This window comes from Echinops telfairi, unplaced genomic scaffold, assembly GCF_000313985.2.
Source record: "Echinops telfairi isolate 266 unplaced genomic scaffold, ASM31398v2 ScPeMD7_3509;HRSCAF=4178, whole genome shotgun sequence".
NCBI classification, from domain to species: domain Eukaryota; kingdom Metazoa; phylum Chordata; class Mammalia; order Afrosoricida; family Tenrecidae; genus Echinops; species Echinops telfairi.
The window spans coordinates 1245330-1264954 of record NW_022107407.1 but is presented as its reverse complement, the minus strand read 5'-3'; the positions used below and the strand labels follow the sequence as shown (position 1 = coordinate 1264954).

General features: G+C 39.7%; 1 protein-coding gene across 1 annotated transcript in view; it reads right to left on the bottom strand.

Moving 5' to 3' along the window:
* RYR2 (ryanodine receptor 2) overlaps positions 1-19625 on the bottom strand; it is an 805653-nt gene that overhangs the window by 47898 nt on the left and 738130 nt on the right. The window contains exons 89-93 of the mRNA XM_045294222.1: positions 14419-14523; positions 11994-12075; positions 3901-5198; positions 3203-3267; positions 790-937 (exon numbers count right to left, since the gene is read on the bottom strand). Coding sequence (XP_045150157.1) covers positions 790-937; positions 3203-3267; positions 3901-5198; positions 11994-12075; positions 14419-14523 — 1698 coding nt within the window. The remainder of the gene's footprint in view (positions 1-789; positions 938-3202; positions 3268-3900; positions 5199-11993; positions 12076-14418; positions 14524-19625) is intronic.

Sequence of the window (19625 nt, the reverse complement as noted above, 5' to 3'; positions counted from 1 at the left end):
TTCCTATTTAACGATTATTTTCTAGAAAGCCTATGGGGAAACTAGACTCTTTTCTATAAGGTTACTATGGGTCAAGAGTCATTCAGTGGGAAAAGGTTTTTTTTTAATCATTTTACTGGGGACTCATACAGCTCTTATCACAATCCATCCATTCATTGTGTCAAGCACATTTGTACATTTATTGCCATCATCATTCTCAAGACATGTCCTTTCTACTTGAATCCTTGGCATCAGCTCCCCATTTTTTCCCTCCCTCTCCCACCCTCCCTCGTGAACCCTTGATAATTTATAAATTATTATTATTTTGTCATGTCTTACACTATCCCACGTCTCTCTTCACCCACTTTTCTGTTGTCCGTCCCCCAGGGAGGAGGTTATATATAGATCCTTGTAATCAGTTCCCCCTTTCAGAAGGTTTGGTTTTTATGAACACAAATGTTAGATTGTATAAGGGAACTTCAAAGAGTTCATGGGAAATGGAATTAAAGGATAATAGGTTTTTGAAGATCTTTTTATTTATATTTATGTATATGTATATGTAAATACAAACACACATTTACATGACTTTCAAATAGGAATTTCAAGATTTGGTGACTGTGAGTTAGAAATAAAATAAAGAACTCACATCCATATTTCCCATTTATGAACTCACTAATTTACATGCATTTCAGTAATCTGAGGAGCACTTCTGTGAAATGCATGGTGTATTTCTATCTTCATTCTTGGACTCACTGTTTATTATGATCTCACTTTATATCAATAAAAAATATTCATTTTAAGGCATCTTACTAGAAGCTTCTGTTGATATGCTATGATTTTCTTCCAGAATGCTGATTCTGGAAGTTCTGGCTCTCCATATCTGTGTGTGTGAAGCTGCCTTAACTTCTGTCTACCCTTGTCTTCTTTGGATTTTTCTTCTTTTTCTCCACCTTCTCCCCTATGAAAACAAATGAGAAGAATATAAGACATCAAGAAACTAAAGAGACAACAGGTTGTATGCAAATATAAAGAAATGACCCAATAATTTAGATCATAGTGTTGTTTGGAAAACTAAGTTCACGTGAATTCAATGAATGACAATATTCAGAATTTTAGAAATAGTGGTGAGGTTTCCTGGGGATCATAGCACCTGGTAGATGGATTATTCAGAGAAATTCAAATCTGAAGAGCATTTTGTTAACTTCAAGAATCTTTATTTCTGTAAGAAACTTGTTCTGTTACAACTTTATAATAAAAAATATTTAACTGAAAAGAGAATAACTTAGTGAGGAATTTATTTTGCTATGACTTTCCAATATGCTTTATTCATATGTTACAAATTTAATGTTCAATATTTAACATAGATTTATAAAATTAATAATAGAGGCACATGTATAAAGGATGTCAATGTGGTATTTTTGGATGTACTTACAGAATTAGAAACACTGATGCTTAATATTTAAAAATCCTGTAGGCACAAATACAAAACATTCATGGTAGTTTATTTGTGGATATGTATAGGCATGTCTAAGGAGCCTGGTGGCACAGTACGTCAGGCTGCTACCAGCAGTCAGTGGTTCACACCTACCACCCTCTCTGTGGGGGAAAGACGAGGCTGTCTGTGCCTATAAAATGCATTCTCAGAAACCATCTACTTTCACAATGAGCTGGAATAGACTCTGTGGTAATGGGTTGGGTTTGTTTTGGTGGCCATTTATTCCTATTTTCAAACCCTACCATGACTTTAATCCATATGTAATAGATTTAACGCTCATTAATTTTTGCGGAGGAACCCTGGTGGTGTGGTGGTTTTGCATTGCTCTGTGATCCGCATGGTTGGCAGTTCAAAATCACCTTCGGTTGATAGAAGAAAGACTGGGCTTTCTACTCTTGTCAATAGTTACAGTCTCAGAAACTCACAGGGGGTCCCTGTGAGTCAGAAGTGGCTTGATGGCAATGAGTTAGTTTTTTGGATATATATATAGGTGTTTGAGGAAACCCAAATTAATAAATCTGGACCTCCATGTTTCAGTACTTCTAATTGTTTCTCATCAATCCACCCATCCTTTTCTTTTTAAGTACACATAAGAAAAATACATTGTAAAAAAAGAAAAAAAAAAAAACCTCTGTATTATATGGAGCCTTGGTGGTGTAGTGGTAACTCGTTGGGCTGCAATTCATATAGTCGGCAGTTCAAAACCACCATTAGTTCCGTGTGAGAAAGACAAGGCTCTCTAATCCGGTAACCAATTACAGTTTCAGATACACACTGAGGGTCACTATGAGTCACCATTGACTCGATGGCAGCAACGGTTTGTTTTTTTTTTTTTGCTTTTGTTTTTTTGAGTCATTTTTGGAGCTGTTCTTACAACTGATCCAATAGATCTTGGCAATAATAAATATTGCTGACTTCAGAGAACAGGAAATAAAAACAGATCAATGAAAGCAGCAGAATAGAGGAGAAAAATATAAAATGTTTATGAGAGTAGTGGAACTATTGGCCCCTAAATTCTCCCCAGTTTAAAAAAGTATTCCTATAAAACGATATACTCTTGAAAAATATGGAAGATACCATCTTTTCATGACAGAATTATAGGTACGTATTTTACCTGCCTTAGATCCAGATCTTTACTTATCATTGCTGTTGTTATTTATAATTGTTATCCGCAATATCAGAGTTGTTTGTAAAACTGAACAATGGAACAATCCTGGGCTCCATACTGGACCTGCTGAATCAGTATCCCTTGGATGGGACCCCTGGGTCTGTGGTTTTAATAAAGTCTCCAAGCCATTGTTATGCGTGTTGAACTACAAGGATTCTATTCATAGGGAATATTTCCTCCCCAAGTCTTCATGCAAAAACAATATAAATATAGTTTCAAGATAGAACAGTGGCAATCTGTGAATTTGTGGAGCATATTGCATATAATCTCTGGAGCTTTTCTGCTGAGAGAGAAACACAAATGCGATCTCCATGAACTCAGAAGAAAAAGGCTAGAGGGCCAGCTGGGTTTGAGCTTTATCACTGTAGTGCTTGCAATCAGAAGCGCTCCACAGGGGCACGAGACTTTGTTAGGAGGCTCCAGGATTCAGGGGAGGCTTTCAGCAGTGTAAAAACAGTGTTAAAAAAAATATGAGATTTTCCACTGTTGTTTCCAGAAAGAGTACAAAATAAAAGGAGAGACTTACTGGCACAAAGCAAAGCATACGAAACAATACATACTCAGCTTTCTCAGGTTCAGGTTTGATTTCTTCTTTTACTTCCCTTTCTTCTTTTATCTTCTCTTCCTTGAATGAATCAGTGGAAAAGGAAAAACAGGATAACTTCACACCTCTGAGTGAGCAACAAGTAACTAAGTTCTAAAGCCAAACTAGCCAATGATAGCGACCTGCCAATATGGAGATACAATTTCCATGTATGCCTTTCATTCTACTGTTGCAAGCATCTTTCCCTTCTACACATCTTTCCCTTCTACACATTTACCAGCACCAGCAGCACAACTCTCTGGACCCTTTTTCCCGTCTTCATTCACTTCAGAAATACCCTCCTCAATCTGATCCACCTACTAAGACCCCATTCACCTTCAAGGTCAACTTAAATCTCACTTCTAAAGTCTTACTCCACTACTCTAAACCGTATGGCATTTACACTTTCTCCACATACACAACCTCTACTATCGCTGTCTATCCGATTTAAGGCAGAATGATTTCCTATTTTTAAGTTAGTTTTCTAATCCCTCTAATGAGTTAAGGCAAAACAACAATTGTTTTAAAATTCTTCAAAAGTCTAACTTTGTCTGCAAAAAAAACCCCAACAAAAAACAATTTCCTTTTGGAAATTTGAGGCATATATTTAATACTACTCTTGCAGAAGTTCACTTACTGTACCCAGCGAGCTGCTATGAATGGGGCGGAAATTACCTGATTTTTCTCTTGCACCTCCGAGATGGGGACTGTGTTGCTCATTAGTTCACTAAGGCCAGCATTTGGATTATGTGGAATAAGTTTGTACTGTCCTCCTTCTCTCTTCAGATCCAAGCCAAATATGTCTGAAAGCAGGTCACTTTCCTCTGTGAGTTCCTTTAAGTCGGCCAGGTCTTCGGCAGGCAGGACAACTTCCATGGGTTTCCTCTCTCCCTCCTCTCCGTCTCCTCTCACCTCATCCTGTGTGGGGTCTGGCATATTAGCTAACAGTTCTGAAACTCTGATCTTTTTGGCGCCTTCGACCAGGCTTCCTCCCAGCAGCAGGCTACACATGATTCGGAAAAAGCCTCTGAAAACACTGGCGACAAAGTGCAGGAGGCTCAAAAGAATACTCCAATATGACGAAAAGAAGGCCATGGCCATGTCCTTCATGGTCATCTTCTTCACTCTCTTCATCTGCTTTCTCAGACTTTTCAGGCTCAGCATTCTCATCAGTGCTAAGATGTTATATCTGAGGGCAAGCAGGGCCGACTTGATGGTTAGAACAGAAAAGAAGCCCATTCTTGGCTCCTGTTCTTCAGGCTTCTCTTTCGCGCTTTCTTCTTTATTTGTGGACCTCTCATTCAAGTCTGATTCTGAGATCTGAGCTGCCAGTTGCATTTCAAAGATGGTGTCCTCACAGAAGTTCACAAAAAGTTCCATTTTCTCTTTTTCTCCCCCTTCATTGACCACATCAAATATGAACTGCCTTTTGGATTCTTTGACCTGAGGCTTCTCCCACTGAGTCCGACTAGATTCACTGATTTCAAAATAAACCCTCTCAATACGTTTTGCACTCCCCATGATCTCAATGCGCCCCAGGAAGGGCTGAAAGTAATTTAACACACTCTCTGCTAATTCAAGGAAGGTCTGCAAGCGCGTGTCATTGGGCATGTGCTCTGAGAGATTTGTCAGGAGGACAGCCACATTGAAGCTGATGTCCTTTGCAGGCTCATGGAACCGTTTGACAAATTCTTCATAGTCCAGCGTTTCATTTTCATCTGTCTCTGCACAGGACAAAAGAAACTCCGTTTCTGATTGTGTGTAGTGTTTGTGGCTCTCCATTGCTTTATGGAAGTCCCTCTTGGAAATTACTCCTTTGCCATCTGGGTCATATTCTTTAAATGTATCCGATGATGTCAAATCCTTCAGTTTTAAGAACATGTCAAAAAATTTAAGAATCATCTCTACATTGTTGGACGATTCCACAAGCATATCCACCATCTGTTTGCCAATTGTTCCATTGACAACATTACCTAGTGGTAAAGCAATTGCATTTGTTTAAAATGAACATTCTTAATACAACCAACGTTTACAGAGAAAAAATGCAATATAGTTATAATATCAAGAATAAATCCTTGTTTATCTTTCAGTGTATGAAGTTTTGGGAAAAGGAGGGATAACTATTAGTAACTAGTTTTGAAAGTGATTATAGAAACTTTTACATTAACTACCACTGTAACTATCCTAAAGTACAGGAGAAAAAATAGAAAGTTCCTGGCTACCACTGACAACTATACTGATCAAGGCTATAATAGATAAAATGATAAAATTAGAGGAAATATGTGGAACAGAATCTCAAATCCCTTCCTCTTTTTTGATGCCCCTCTAATTTACCAAGCATGATGTCTTTCTCCAAGGACTATTCTCTCCTGAAAATATGGCCAAAGTAATGGTCTACTATTTTTTTTAAATCACTTATATGAGATCAAACAGTCAACCACTAATAAGAAACAAGGATGAGCCTCTAAGGAGGCAAGGAGACCAGTGGAAACAGAACAAGCAGACTGGATTATTGTGAAAATGTAATTAATGTCAACTGAACAATTTATGAATACATTGTTGATTGGAAATTTAAACTGCTATGTAAAACTACCCCCCAAACACAATGAATCATTTTAAAAAGGTGATTATAATAACATCTGAAAAATCTAAACATGGTGATTAAATCAACACATACAAGGATACTTGAACAAAAGCTAATATTTCCCTCAAATCCATTCATGAAACAATGTGTTTTAGGGTGATGAAAACAGAGCAGAGCCAGCAAAATGAATTTACTCTAATGTCTTAATAAAAACAAACATTGGTACACATATTTATGGTTGAAAAGATCACTATTTATAATCACCATTTAATGCTTCTATGTCCGTAAGGAAACTACTCTGTATAATTTCTGATTTCACAAATGAGGAAACAGGAGCTTAGGAAGCTAAATCAATTGGCCTCTTGTGGCAAGGTTATGCAGGGTCAGTGCCAGTACTTTACGCCAGATCTTCCAACAGATAGTAAATGGCAGGCTCTTTTATATTTACAACGAAAAGTATCTTCCTCCATGTCTTCATTGTGCAGACTGTCATTTAGAAAATGTCAGATTACTGATAAGCTTAAAAAAACTACGTGTATGCAAAATCATAGAATCATGGAATCATGCTTTTATTTTTTTGACCAGAATGTGTTGTGTAATTTAAAGACATCAGAAGAAAGAATGTTGAGGTAAGATATGTACAATCTCTTTGTAAATCAGCAAACACAGTAGGTCAGAATCTGGATTCTGAAGCCACATGGGTGGGTTACAATGCAGACTTCACAATGTACTAGCTAAACAACCCTGGAAAGACTCATTAAACTCTCTGCACCTCAGTTTCCTCTTCTGGAAAATGGGGATAATGACAGTACCAAACACACAGATATATTATCAACATGAAAATGACACAATATTATCTGTCACATTACAAGCAGTTCATTTTTTTTTTTTAACATTTTATTAGGGGCTCATACAACTGTTATCCCAATCCATACACACATCAATTGTGTAAAGCGTATTTGTACATCATTTCTCAAAACATTTTCTCTCCATTTAAACCCCCGACATTAGGTCCTCATTTTTCCCCTCCCTCCCCGCTCCCCCCTCCCACATGAGCCCTTGATAGTTTATAAATTGGTATTTTGTCATATCTTGCCCTGTCCAACGTCTCCCTTCATCCACTTTTCGGTTGTCTGTCCCCCAGGGAGGAGGTCACACACAGTTCCATGTAATCGGTTCCCTCTTTCCTACCCATTCTCCCTTTACCCTCCCTGTTTTGCCACTCACACCACTGGTCCTATAGGGCTCATCCATCCTGGATTCCCTGTATTTTCAGTTCCCATCTGTACCAGTGTACCTCCTCTGGTCTAGCCAGTCTTGCAAGATAGAATTCGAGTCATGGTAGTGGGAGTGGGGAGGAAACCTTTAGGAACTAGAGGAAGGTTGTATTTCTCATCATTGTTACATCACATCGCACCCTGACTGGCTCATCTCCTCCCCGAGACCCCTCTGCAAGGGGATCTCCAGTGGCCTACTAATGGGCTTTGGATCTCCACTCCACACTCCCCCCATCATTCACTATGGTAAGATTTTTTGTTCTGATGATGCCTTACACCTGATCCCTTCGACACCTCGTGGTTGCATAGGCTGGTGTGCTTTTTCCATGTGGGCTTTGTTGCTTCTGAGCTTGATGGCCGCTTGATTACCTTCAAGCCTTTAAGACCCCAGATGCTATACTTTTTGATAGCCGGGCACCATCAGCTTTCTTCACCACATTTACAAGCAGTTCATTTTAAGGTACTGTTACTACTTAGATTACAATTTGATTTGGGATTGATTATGTTAAACAGTTCTTGGGGTTGGTGGGCGTATATGAAGCGATTACTACTGCTTCTAGTTATACATTTTAAGCAAATACTGTATCTGTGAAATCCTAGATATGATATACCAACAAATGCTGTTAATGAAGTGGAAGGAAGCAATGCATGACAGTCTAAGAAATAGACGGAAAGAAACAGAGAGAAAGAGAGAGGGAGAACACAAGGATTAAAAAAAAAAAGACTAGGTGTTTATTGGCCATGTTGGCACAATAAATGCTTACTAATCCATGGTGTGAAATAGCCAAGCTAATACCCACAGTCGCACCACCGATAGATGAGGTGCTGGGTAAAGGAGAGGCCCTGGGTGATCGCATGTTTGATATTTTCCAGTAGTTTTGTCAGGATGACAAGTATAGGGAAGCTGGTTGATTGGTCCTATTTACAGTGGACAGTGTGATTAAGGACAGGGATGGTCTCAGAGCCTCAGAAGCACACCTCCGGTGCTGACTAACAGATTTGAAAGCTTCCGCTAAGATACAAAGGAGAGCCTTCTCTCCGCTAGTAATAGAGCTAACATTGCCGAAAACCAGGTCCAGAGTCTCATTATGCGAGTAGCTGAATTACAATGTCAGCTGAACTGCACATCTAGAACAGGGTCTGATACCAAAGTGAGGGCACTGATTGGGAAAAGCTGGGACCCTGAAACGTGGGATGGGAACATATAGGCTGATGACCCAGAAGAGGAGGCTATTGAGCCCCTAGAGGCAATTGACCCACCCCAATCAATGGATTCACTCCTCCCAGTTGAGGGTATTAATCCACTATCAATAAAACAACCCACACCTAAGCAGATTAGCTGAACTATTCAGCCTCAGATGACAGGTGGGGCTGCATCTATAGCATTGCCTGAGGTAGATGCCTTACGAGATGTTGCTGAGAGCACCCAGGAAACACCCTCATCACCCATTATTTCCTCTAGACCTGTAACTAAAATTAAGGCTCAGAAAGTTCCTAAAGGTGAGGTTGAGATGGTTACCCAAGAAGCAGCCTATACTCACAAAGATCTGCTTGAGTTTTCGAATACGTACAAGCAGAAGCCTGGGGAATAACCCTAGGAATGGTTACTGAGGATGTGGGATCCTGGTGCAAGAAATGTAACATCAGACCAGTTTGAGTTTCTGGATTTGGGACCCTTAAGCACAGATTCTTCTTTCAATGTCTCAGCGAGAGAGGCTGGGAGAATCTAATTCTTTCTTTGGTTGGTTCACTGAAGCATGGACTGCCAGATGGCCTAACTTAGACCAACTTGAAGTACCTGACCTATCTTGGTACACTGTAGAGGAAGGCATCCAAAAGCTTAGAGAAACTGGTATGTTGGGATGGATCTATCAGGATAATCTCATAGACCCAAAAAGGGAGTGTCCTGAGGACATACCCTTCACCATAACCATAAGGAACAAGGTTGTGAAATGGGGCCCAGCATCTCTTAAGACTCCTGTAATTGCTATTTTATGTGCACCAGGATTAACAGTGGGCACTGCCCTAAGCGAAGATTTGCCCACAATGGGTCTGGTTGGTCCCTGTGGTGGTAGAGGGCAAGTGTCAGCACTGAATCAGCAGAGACAGTGTGGGCGTGGTTATAGTAGAAAACAAGGTTTCTGTAGTAATCAAAGCAACCTGTCTCGTGTGGAATTATGGCATTGACTACTTGGCCAAAGTGTCCCTAGGAGTGAAATATAGGGGAAACCTAATAAATATTTACGTGATCTATACAGGCGGAAGAATGGTAGATCAGGCGAACAGGACAATAGGCAGTCACAATGGCTCAATCAATTCCCAGACCTGAGCCAATTTACAGACCCACAACCCCTTGAATGAGGGGGAGGCTGGGTTCCTTTGAAGGAGGACCCTGCTACATCACCGAAGGTCTATACTGTTAGTCTTTCTTCTAGCCTTCCCCAAAGGGACCACGGCCTTTCACAAGAGTGACTGTTCATTGGGGAAAAGGAAATAATCAGACTTTTGGGAGATTGCTGGACACTGGCTCTGAACTGACACTAGTTCCAGAAGACCCAAGGTGTTTCAAAGGACTTCCAGTCAGAGTGGGAGCATATGGAGGTCAAGTTATCAATGGAGTTTTAGCTTGGGTATGCCTCACTGTGGGTCCAGTGGGCCCCTGAACCCATCCTGTGGCTATTTCCCCAGTTCCTGAATGCATCATTTGAATAGACATACTTAGTAACTGGCAGAACCCCCATATTGGATCCCTGAAATGTGGAATAAGGAGTAACATGGTAGGAAAGGCCAAGTGGACACCATTAGAAGTGCCATTGCCTAGGAAAATGTAAAACAGAGCCAATATCCGGTACTGTGTCTCTAATAGCCAGAATTCATATGTCCAGGAAACAAGGGGTGGAAGCTGGAGTGGCATCACTCACTATTACTCCTCGTGATCCACTTGCAGCATTTTTGCGTCTTGTCCTAGCAGCCCTATGTGCTTCAGGCCTGGAGGTCCTGGTCCCGAAGGAAGGAACTCCCCCACCTGGAAACACAACATGGATTCCACTGAACCCCCTGGCCACTTTGGGCTTCTCATGCCTTTGGATCAACAGGTCAGGAAGGGTGTCACTGTACCAAGTGGTGTGATTGATCCTGATTACCAAGGAGAAATTGGACTGGTGTTACATAGTGGAGGTAAAGAAGAATATGTCTGGAATCCAGGAGATCCCATAGGCTGATTCTTAATGCTACCATACCCTGTGATTAAAGTAAATGGTAAGTTATAGCAACCCAATTCTGACAGGATGTATAATGACCCAGACCCCTCAGGAATGAAGGTCTGGGTCGCCCCACCAGGCAAAAAATACCACAGCCAGCTGAGGTGCTTGCCGAGGGCAAAGGTAATACAGAAAGGGTAGTAGAAGGTAATTCTACCTATCAGTTATAACCACGTGATCAATTGCAAAAGTGAGGTTTTTCTATTGTCAGTGTATTTTCTTTATATGTGCTTATTGCATATCTTTCCTTTGTTCATGTAGGATATATCAGATACAATTGGACTCAGTGTGTTTTCATTTATATGTATGATAGATGTTTGATGTTAAATATAAATGTGATTTCATTAATGTCTGAAATTATATATGGCTAAAGAATTTTGTACAGGTGCCAAGCTGGCAAGGGGTGGATTGAGATAATTAACGTCTAATGTGCCAACATGTCCAATGAACACATGTGGGATTAATTGAAGCACAGAGAGATAAATGGCCCGGGGAACCTTACCTTTCTTGTCTCTTGTTCTTTGACAACTGGACTAGTGTGTGACTGCCTTGCTTGTTCTGTGCCTCAATTTGCAAGCTACACTACCTGTGGGACACCTAACCCATGGACTGTGTCACTATAATTTGAGGTTCCTTCAAGACCTGGTTCGCCACACTATTGGAATATATACATCTTGAGATGGGGACTGTCGGACCCTATCATCTGGCTGACTGTTGGTGACCTACCTGCCTTGCTGTTTGCTGCCTGTGGCCGGATAGCCTGGATTGCTCTACAGAGGACTACTACCTGGTGGGCCTCAAGACTTGAAGGACTGCCAGTGTCTCACAGCTGTCTCATGGGAGTGAGTTGCACTGAACCATTTATACTGCTTCAAAGATTAATTAACTGTTTATTTCTTATGTTATATATCTATCTATATAAATATACATAAAATTACTAGCACTCTGGTTTTGTTTCTTTAGAGAATCCCGTCTAACATACTATGCAACAAAATAACAGTAATTCCTTGGTTATTTGATCTTTGATACATGATTTTATTGAATGTACACATAAGTCCTTTATGTACTTCTATTGTTAACTCTATTTCACAGAAGAGGACAATGAAGACCTATCTTGTCCAAAAGTCACACTGCAAGGGAATGGGAAAGCCAGGGTTACAAGCCTGCAACCCCGCACTGCCAGCTGCCTGAGAGACTAAGGCCCTGCTTCCAGCCCTGCTTCCCTCGAAATCTTTAAGAAACTCATGGGAGTTACAATGTGTGATCTCAAAAACAGCTATTTACATACTCAGAATTTATCCAACTGGCTACAACTTGTATCAATTAAAGATATGTATGTGCATGCATATACACAAAAATCTTCTTTACATGTTATCTGAAAAGCTTATTTTAGCATATCACCGTGAAATGAAAAGTCTTACTGCTTCCATTTGGTAAGAGATGTACTAAGATAGATAGTCAGGATTTTCTTTTTTTTTTAAATCCTTCGATGTGAAGAGAGTAATAAAGTAAGAAATTAATGCCAGGTAGCTGTCACTTCCTAGTGCTTTTCATCATTCATTACAGCATTCTGATTCCAAAAGCAAGCACACAATGACCCTTAAAATAAAAGTATCAAAACAAATTGCAAATATAAGTCAAAATTACCTTCTAACATGGACAGCAACATAACCACCATATCCTTCTGGAGATCCATTAGTTCTTTTAATAGCTCAATCTGGCTGGAATCCTGAAAAGATCAACATAATGCAATTGAAATGAGCTGAGAAAACCAAGCAAGAAGAATAGCATTTCTTTTTCATCACATAAAAACTGATACTGTACCTAAAGTATTATATTATGAAAAGAAGACGACTAAGCCCAAGTGTACAGTTTATGATAGCAAGACTTCAGAAGTAGAGTCCCTACTTTGGATGTTAAATCATAAATTTCCTGTAAGGATGACTTAAACATATATGAAAAGAACACAGAAGCATTAAAGCAAGGGTGGAGTTCTCTAATGGGGGCAACAATTAGGGGCTTTGCTCATCTGAAATATTATTTCTTTCATTTGAATAGGCTTTGTGTTTTAATCTGAGGCTCCAAGGTTCAAGTCTCTAGTCTGCCACTTATTTCTTTATTTTAAGAAGACCTGTGGGTGCAGTAGTTGAAGTGCTTGCTGCTAACCAAAAGGTCAATGGTCTGAACACACCAGCTGTTTCATGGAAGAAAGCGAGGTAGTTGCTCTTTCACTGTGGTCACATGGATTCAAACCCTTTAGGACAGAGTAGAAGCACCTTGTGGGTTTCTAAAACTGCGACTCTGTACAAGATTCCAACAGCCTTTATGGCAGTATCCTTCCAGAGCATACCGTGTGAAAACCCTATGGGGCAGTTAGACCATGCCTGACAGGATCTCTATGTACTGGAACCGACTTGTTTGCGTGGATTTGTTCGGTTTTGATGCTTTTTGTTCTTGTTCCCTCATTATTTATCTTACATAAAAGTTAACTTAGTCTGGAAAAATACTGCTCATGAGCAAAATTTATATTAATCTAAGCAAACATATTCCATAAATCTAACAATAAATGTATACAAATATAACCTATGATAATATTATACCTTATTTACCAATTTCATTGAGTTCTCTAATATTTCTCATGTTAAATTTTATGGATTTTTTCTTTTGATTATTTTCACCACAATTTTTTTCTTTCTACTAAGACATTTGTAACTAAAAATCACTATGCTTAAACCCGCAGTGATATGCCACATACATATGCCCAATATCTAGAAATATGTCACATACTTAGTTCTATATAACAACCTTACATATTGTCAAAATTTCTTTTCATTCCAGATACCCTTTTGCCTTTTGAAAATTTTAACAGGCATTTTATTTTCATCTGGGTGTTGTTACTAAATTCCTCCAAAGCTGAAAGAATAACAGCTTTTCTCTTCAAAGAGATACCACCTTAGTTCAGTCTACAACTTCCCAGGTAGCAGTAGATGTTAAAACAATCAAAATGCATATTAATGATAATTCTTTTATGAGTGTACAGATTTTTTCCTGTTGATTTCTTTTAACTTACTAAAATATCACTGTGCCTTATGAAAGAATTATGGGTTTTACATATTTGGCTCAAGTGCCCAGCAATTAGATATGTTTCCATACAAATGGCAGGTGGCAGAGTTGAGTACACCATGTGGTGGAGAGAATGCGATTAAGGGAAATAAAGGCTTGGCTAAGCGCAAGGGAGAAGTAAATGAGTAAACTAAGAGGGGACTTCACTATCAGTCTTCCAGCTTTAATCCTAAAATTCTGTCTTTCACTTGATCACCTGGCACATACCTATGTCCTGACAGAGCATACATTCAGGACATACAATCAAACTCCAAGACATTACAGAGGTACACTTACTCATATTTTATGTTAAGTATTTGCCTAGTCATACATTTCTTAGTATTAAATGAATAAATACAGCAGTAGGAAACAGGATGGTTTTAAATATGCACTTTCAAATTAATTGCTAAAACACTGTGAAAATATGTATATTCTTTTTGGATATTTTTCCCCTTGACTTCCACAAAGTTAAATTTCTTATTAATGAGGGAATATCATCTACTGAGAAGAGTTGCTTGTTTACAAACCTATGAGAAAATTGCTTTCCTTTAACGAGTCATGCTAACAAGCTACAAGTCCCTTTTCAATGATCTACAGTGGGGATGAAAATTTCAGTAAGCAATTATCAGAAAACAGGTATTTGAAGCATTGTAACTTTTAAAATATTTGGGGACAATATGGTTTCATTATTTCATTCCACTTAATTGCTTAATATCCTTCTTTTGGCAAATTTTAATAATCCTTAGTGTGCATGAAGTATGTGTGTATGATATTTCAGCTTGCATGAAGTATGTGTATGTGTGTATGTGAATGTCAAGTAAAGATATATAATATACATATTATATATAAAAATATATCAATGTCAAGTAAAATATGCATAAAGAAATTATCTAAGAAGCCCCCTTTAAGTTTGTTGGTGATTGCAGATCATCAATGTGTGGGTTAAGAGGATGGGAGGCAGGTCATTTACCTGAGACAGCTTCATTTGCATGTGTGCAAAGACATGAAGAAAACCCACCACGGCATCCCACAGCCTGCTGTGTGCCAAACTCTGCTGATTCCCAGTGCAGGGACCCTGGAGCATAAAAATCCAGACAACAATTATTTAATTGCCAAAAATGATTACAATAAGAGATAAAATGAACTTAAGGTTTATATGCCTTCTTTTTCACATGTTATCTGAAAGTACAGGAATCCTCAAGGAAAGATTTATAATCATGATTTAAATGTCTATTAACAGTTTCTCAAGAATATACATGTTCTGTTTCTAATGAATAATAAAACATTGACACAACAAAATGATGAGCCACTTCAATGTTATCTGGTGCCATTCAGTTGTGGTTATTAAGTCAAATGAATAAGCAGCCACTCCTTTCTATGGAAAAGAACCTGATAACATCCTATTCCTAAATAGTAACCTGGATCATATAGAAGAAAAAGAAAACCCCCTGCAATATTTTCTTTTCTGAAAATAAATGAAAATATTGTATTAACTATGTAACCATTGAGAATTTAAAAGATGAGGGATTGGTTGTTCCCTACATGAACCTAGAAGTCCCAGCAGTCAGAAGTTAACTTTTGAAGTGTAATACTAAAGCGAGTGTGTTTTGGTCAATTTCTATTTCTCCACGGAAAATGCTATCAATCACTCAGGTTTGAAAACATTTCTGTTTTTTTAGTAATCATTTTATTGGGGGCTCATACAGTTCTTTTTAAAATACATAGATATGTCCACTGTGACAAGCACATTGAAAATATGTCTAATGCCAACCAGAAAAATAAATAACAGGGATTTTTTTTAATTAAAAAAACACACACGTAGAACACAGTTTAAAAATTCTAATCAATCTTCCTCTAGTTCTTAAACGCTTCCTCCCCCCAACTACCATGATCCCAATTCTACCTTGCAAACCTGGTTAGACCAGAGGATGCACAGTGGTACAGATGGGAACTGGAAACACAGGGAATCTAGGACAGATGAACCCCTCAGGACCAGCAGTGGTGATGCTGGGAGGGAAGGTGGGGTAGAAAGAGGGAATCTATCACAAGGATCTACATATAACCTCCTCTCTGGGGGATGGGCAACAGAAGGGTGGGTGAAGGGAGATGGCGGGCAGTGTAAGATGTAATGATAACTTATAAATTATTAAGGGTTAATGAAGGAGGGGGGAGCAGGGAGGGAGGGGGAAGGAAAATGAGGAGCGAATTCTAGGAACCCAAGCAGAAAGTGAATTTTGAGAATGATGAGGGCAACAAATGTATAAGTGTGCTTTACACAATTGATGTATGTGTGGATTGTGATGAATTGTATGAGGCCCAATAAAATGATAAAAAAATTCTAATCAATTTGTTTTTATCAACTAATGATCACAAGAAGTTTAGAATGGAGCGTACATTCAAACATTTCTAATTTCCCTTTTCAAGTAATTACTTGAAGATGACTGCAATGAAAAGACTAACAGATGTTGAGATGGAACCTTTTTCCCAGGTCAGCTCCTACCATCTAGCTCAGAAGCAACAAAGCCCACATGGGAGAAGCACACCAGCCTGTGTGATCATGAGGTGTCAAAGGGATCAGATATCAGGCATCAAAGAACAAAAAATCAAATCACTGTGAATGAGGGGGAGTGCAGAGTGGGGACCCAAGACCCATCTGTAGGCAACAGGATATATCCTTACAGAAGGGTCGCAGGGAGGAGATGAGCCAGTCAGGGTGCAGTGTAGCAATGATGAAACATACAACTTTCCTCTAGTTCTTTAATGCTTCCTTCTCCCCCACCATCTATCCACCCACTATCATGATCCCAATTCTACCTTACAAATCTGGCTAGACCAGAGGATGTACACTGGTACAAATAGGAACTGGAAACAGAGAATCCAGGACAGATGATTCCTTCAGAACCAGTGCTGATAGTGGTGATACTGGGAGGGTAGAGGGAGGGTAGGGTAGACAGGGGGAACTGATTACAAGGATCTACATATAACCTCCTCCCTGGGGGATGGACATCAGAAAACTGGGTGAAGGGAGACATTGAACAGTATAAGATATGACAAAATAATAATAATTTATAAATTATCAAGGGTCATGAGGGAGGGGGGAGGGGGAAGGGAGGGGAAAAATGAGGAGCTGATACCAAGGGCTCAAGCGGGAAGCAAATGTTTTGAGAATGATGATGGCAACAAATGTAGAAATGTGCTTTACACAATGGATGGATGTTTGGATTGTGATGAGTTGTACAAGCCCACAACAAAATGATTTTTTAAAATCCCCAAAACTATGTCCCAAGTATGTCAATATTCCAACATACTAAACTCAACACCCCAAGAGAGTGAATAAAAATAGATATTCCCACCTTAAGGGATGAAAATGTTTTAAAAGAGAGACTAGGAGGAATTCCATATCCTATGTGCCATGGAAGAGGAGAGTGGGTGGCTTTCTTATATAAGAAGATTTCCAGAGAACCATTGAGAGAGTGGAAAGGTCTTGTGTTAGAAAGTGTGGCAGAGAATAGGCGTAGAGAGTACATTTCCATAGTTCAAAAAGAGGAAAGATGCATATCTCTGACAGGTCCATAACAGGCTGCCTGGGCACACTGCTGCTTCTATGGTAGTTACACAATTTCCTCTCAATTTGATAAAAGAATGAAGGGGTGGAGTCTAGCCTGTCAATCAGGTCACAGCCTGATGATCCCTCCTTGTGGTCATGGCCTTCTCATAAAGATCCTGGGAACTCTCTCTTGATTCTGCCATCAGAAGAGGTAAGCTAGTATCTCTCTGCTTCACCTTCCTGTTGACAAGTCACATGGAAGAACACGGATGGAAGTCAGAGCCCTAGAGGAGCATGCACTTCCATTGGGTCCACAGGACTTTCCATCCACAGGCCTGTGATCTTCCTGCATTCGGCATCATTGCATGTTCTGCAGGAGTCTGAAGAGGGCTAATATTGGACTTATGGTCTAATTTTGACCTTATGAACTTGACCTGGGCTGGGGTGGGATTTTTACTGATGCCTAATTCTTGATATAAAGTTCTCTCTTAAATTTATGCCTCTGGATTTGTTTCTCTAGTCAATTGGGCCTAGCACATCTTCTATGAGGGAGATGCAGGTTTGATTCCTGGCCTATGCATCTCAAGTGCAGTCAACATCCTCCCATCAATTGAGGCTTGTGTGATTCTAAGATACCAAGCAGTATTCAGCAGGATTCCAGACTGAGGTTGACTATGAAAAAGGCTTAGAGAGCTATTTCCCAAAATCAGTCCCTGAAAACCCCATGGCACACACATTCAGAGCCAATCTTAGGAATAGTGCAGGACTAGGCAGTATTTCCTACAGCTATAAATCAGATTGCCGGAAGTAGGGGGCTGAGTTGACAGCAGCTCACACCAGGACGGGATACCTAAGAGAGTGCCGCCTTGTCCATTGAAATCTTCGTAAATGGTACTGTCGGAAAGGGAACGGTGGAGATTCACTGGGTTTGTGGGGGGGAAAAATTAACTGAGTGGCGAAAATAAATGTAAACTTATAGACTGGAGACATTAAGAAAGACATGGGCATCTTTAAGGAACTCCTAATACTGTAGTTCCCTAATTAGAGAAAGAAGCAGTGCACCAACAAGCCGGTTCCATGGCACAGTCCTGAATTAACGTGCCCTGAAGAAATGTGTTTTCCTCCTCCTCACAGCAACAACTCTGAATTCAGAGGGGAAGAGGGAGAGAGGAAACACGCAGAAGATGCAGCAAAGTCCAGATCATGACTCCTTGCCCTCCACAAGCAGTCCTAAGACTTTCCAGGATACAATCTGGCCCAAACGTGGAGGGGAGAGGAAGCTATGTATCGTAAAAATTATGTGACTGTAACTGTACTATTCTCGACATGAGGTCCTGCTTATGATAAAGTGACTGATGGCATTTCACTTATTGGCCAAGGGACGAAATTCATCCATGCTAGGTAGAGAAAAACAAAACAATGATTCACAGACTAAGTCTGAAGGGACAGTGTTGAGAAGAATGAAAGCAGCATTATTTAATCCATTACTAACTTAATCTGTAGGTTATTAACTTTCGTACATTCAAGACAGTAGATAGTGTGCTTTCATAGTTTCCCCTGCACCGACTGTTAAAACAATTGACTTCAAAGTAATTGGTCTCAGGGTCTTATTATAGTTGGAGCCAAGTGTCATCAACTGTGCCCAAAATCCAGGGAGTGAGAAATACAGAGGGCAGTAAGTGAATACTATAATTCTGTTACTTTCTAAGGAAATCAACTTCAAGTCAAATATTTTTTCCCTATATTTAAGGTTTTAATAAAAATTCAAGCATATAATTTAAAGTGTTGAGATTTTCTGAAACTTCTGTGTAAGCTCTGCAAATCCTTCATGACAGAGTCCTGAAGCCCAAGACTAAAGTACTCTTTCAGTTTCTCTGTTTTGTTTCCCCTGCAAATCTGAAACACAGAGAATGCACTTTACTTTACCAAATGTGCTCAACCTTACACAATCTACATCTGCAACTGTTAACTGATCTGAAGGGACATCTCCCTTGCTTAACAGCCTCTCTTCCTGGTAGTATAGTGGGTTATGTGTTGGCCTGCTAACCACAAGGACAGCAGTTTGAAACCACCAGTTGCTCCACCTGAGAAAAATGAAGTTTACTACTACTGTGTAAAGTTACAGTCTCAGAAACCCCCAACGGCAGTTAGACTCAGTCCTATAGGGTCACAATTAGTGGGAATCAATAGATGGCAGTGAGTTTTGAGTATTCAGTGCCCCAAACACTGAATAAAATAGAGTCTCTGAATGGTATAAAGGTTTAAGATACTTGGTTGCCATGTGAAATGCTAGAGCTTTGAGGTCATTCTGAGAAATCTCAGAAGGAGGGTCTGGGGAAAACCCAACCATTGAAAATCCTATTCTACTCTGGGCAGTTCTACTCTGGCCCATATAGGGCTGCAATGAGTCAGAGCCAACTTGATGGCACCAGGATAAAAAACAAAATGCGCCCACCACCCCCCATTGCTAATTGCCACAAAGCAGAGCAGGTTTATAGATTAATCTTCTTGTTGCAACAGTACAGAAAGCTTTCTCATTTCTCATCAATTACCTCTTACTACTCTAACAACCTTGACAGTATAATGTCTTTTGTGGGGGGAGGTCAGATGCGCAGGCATTTCCCCCCCCC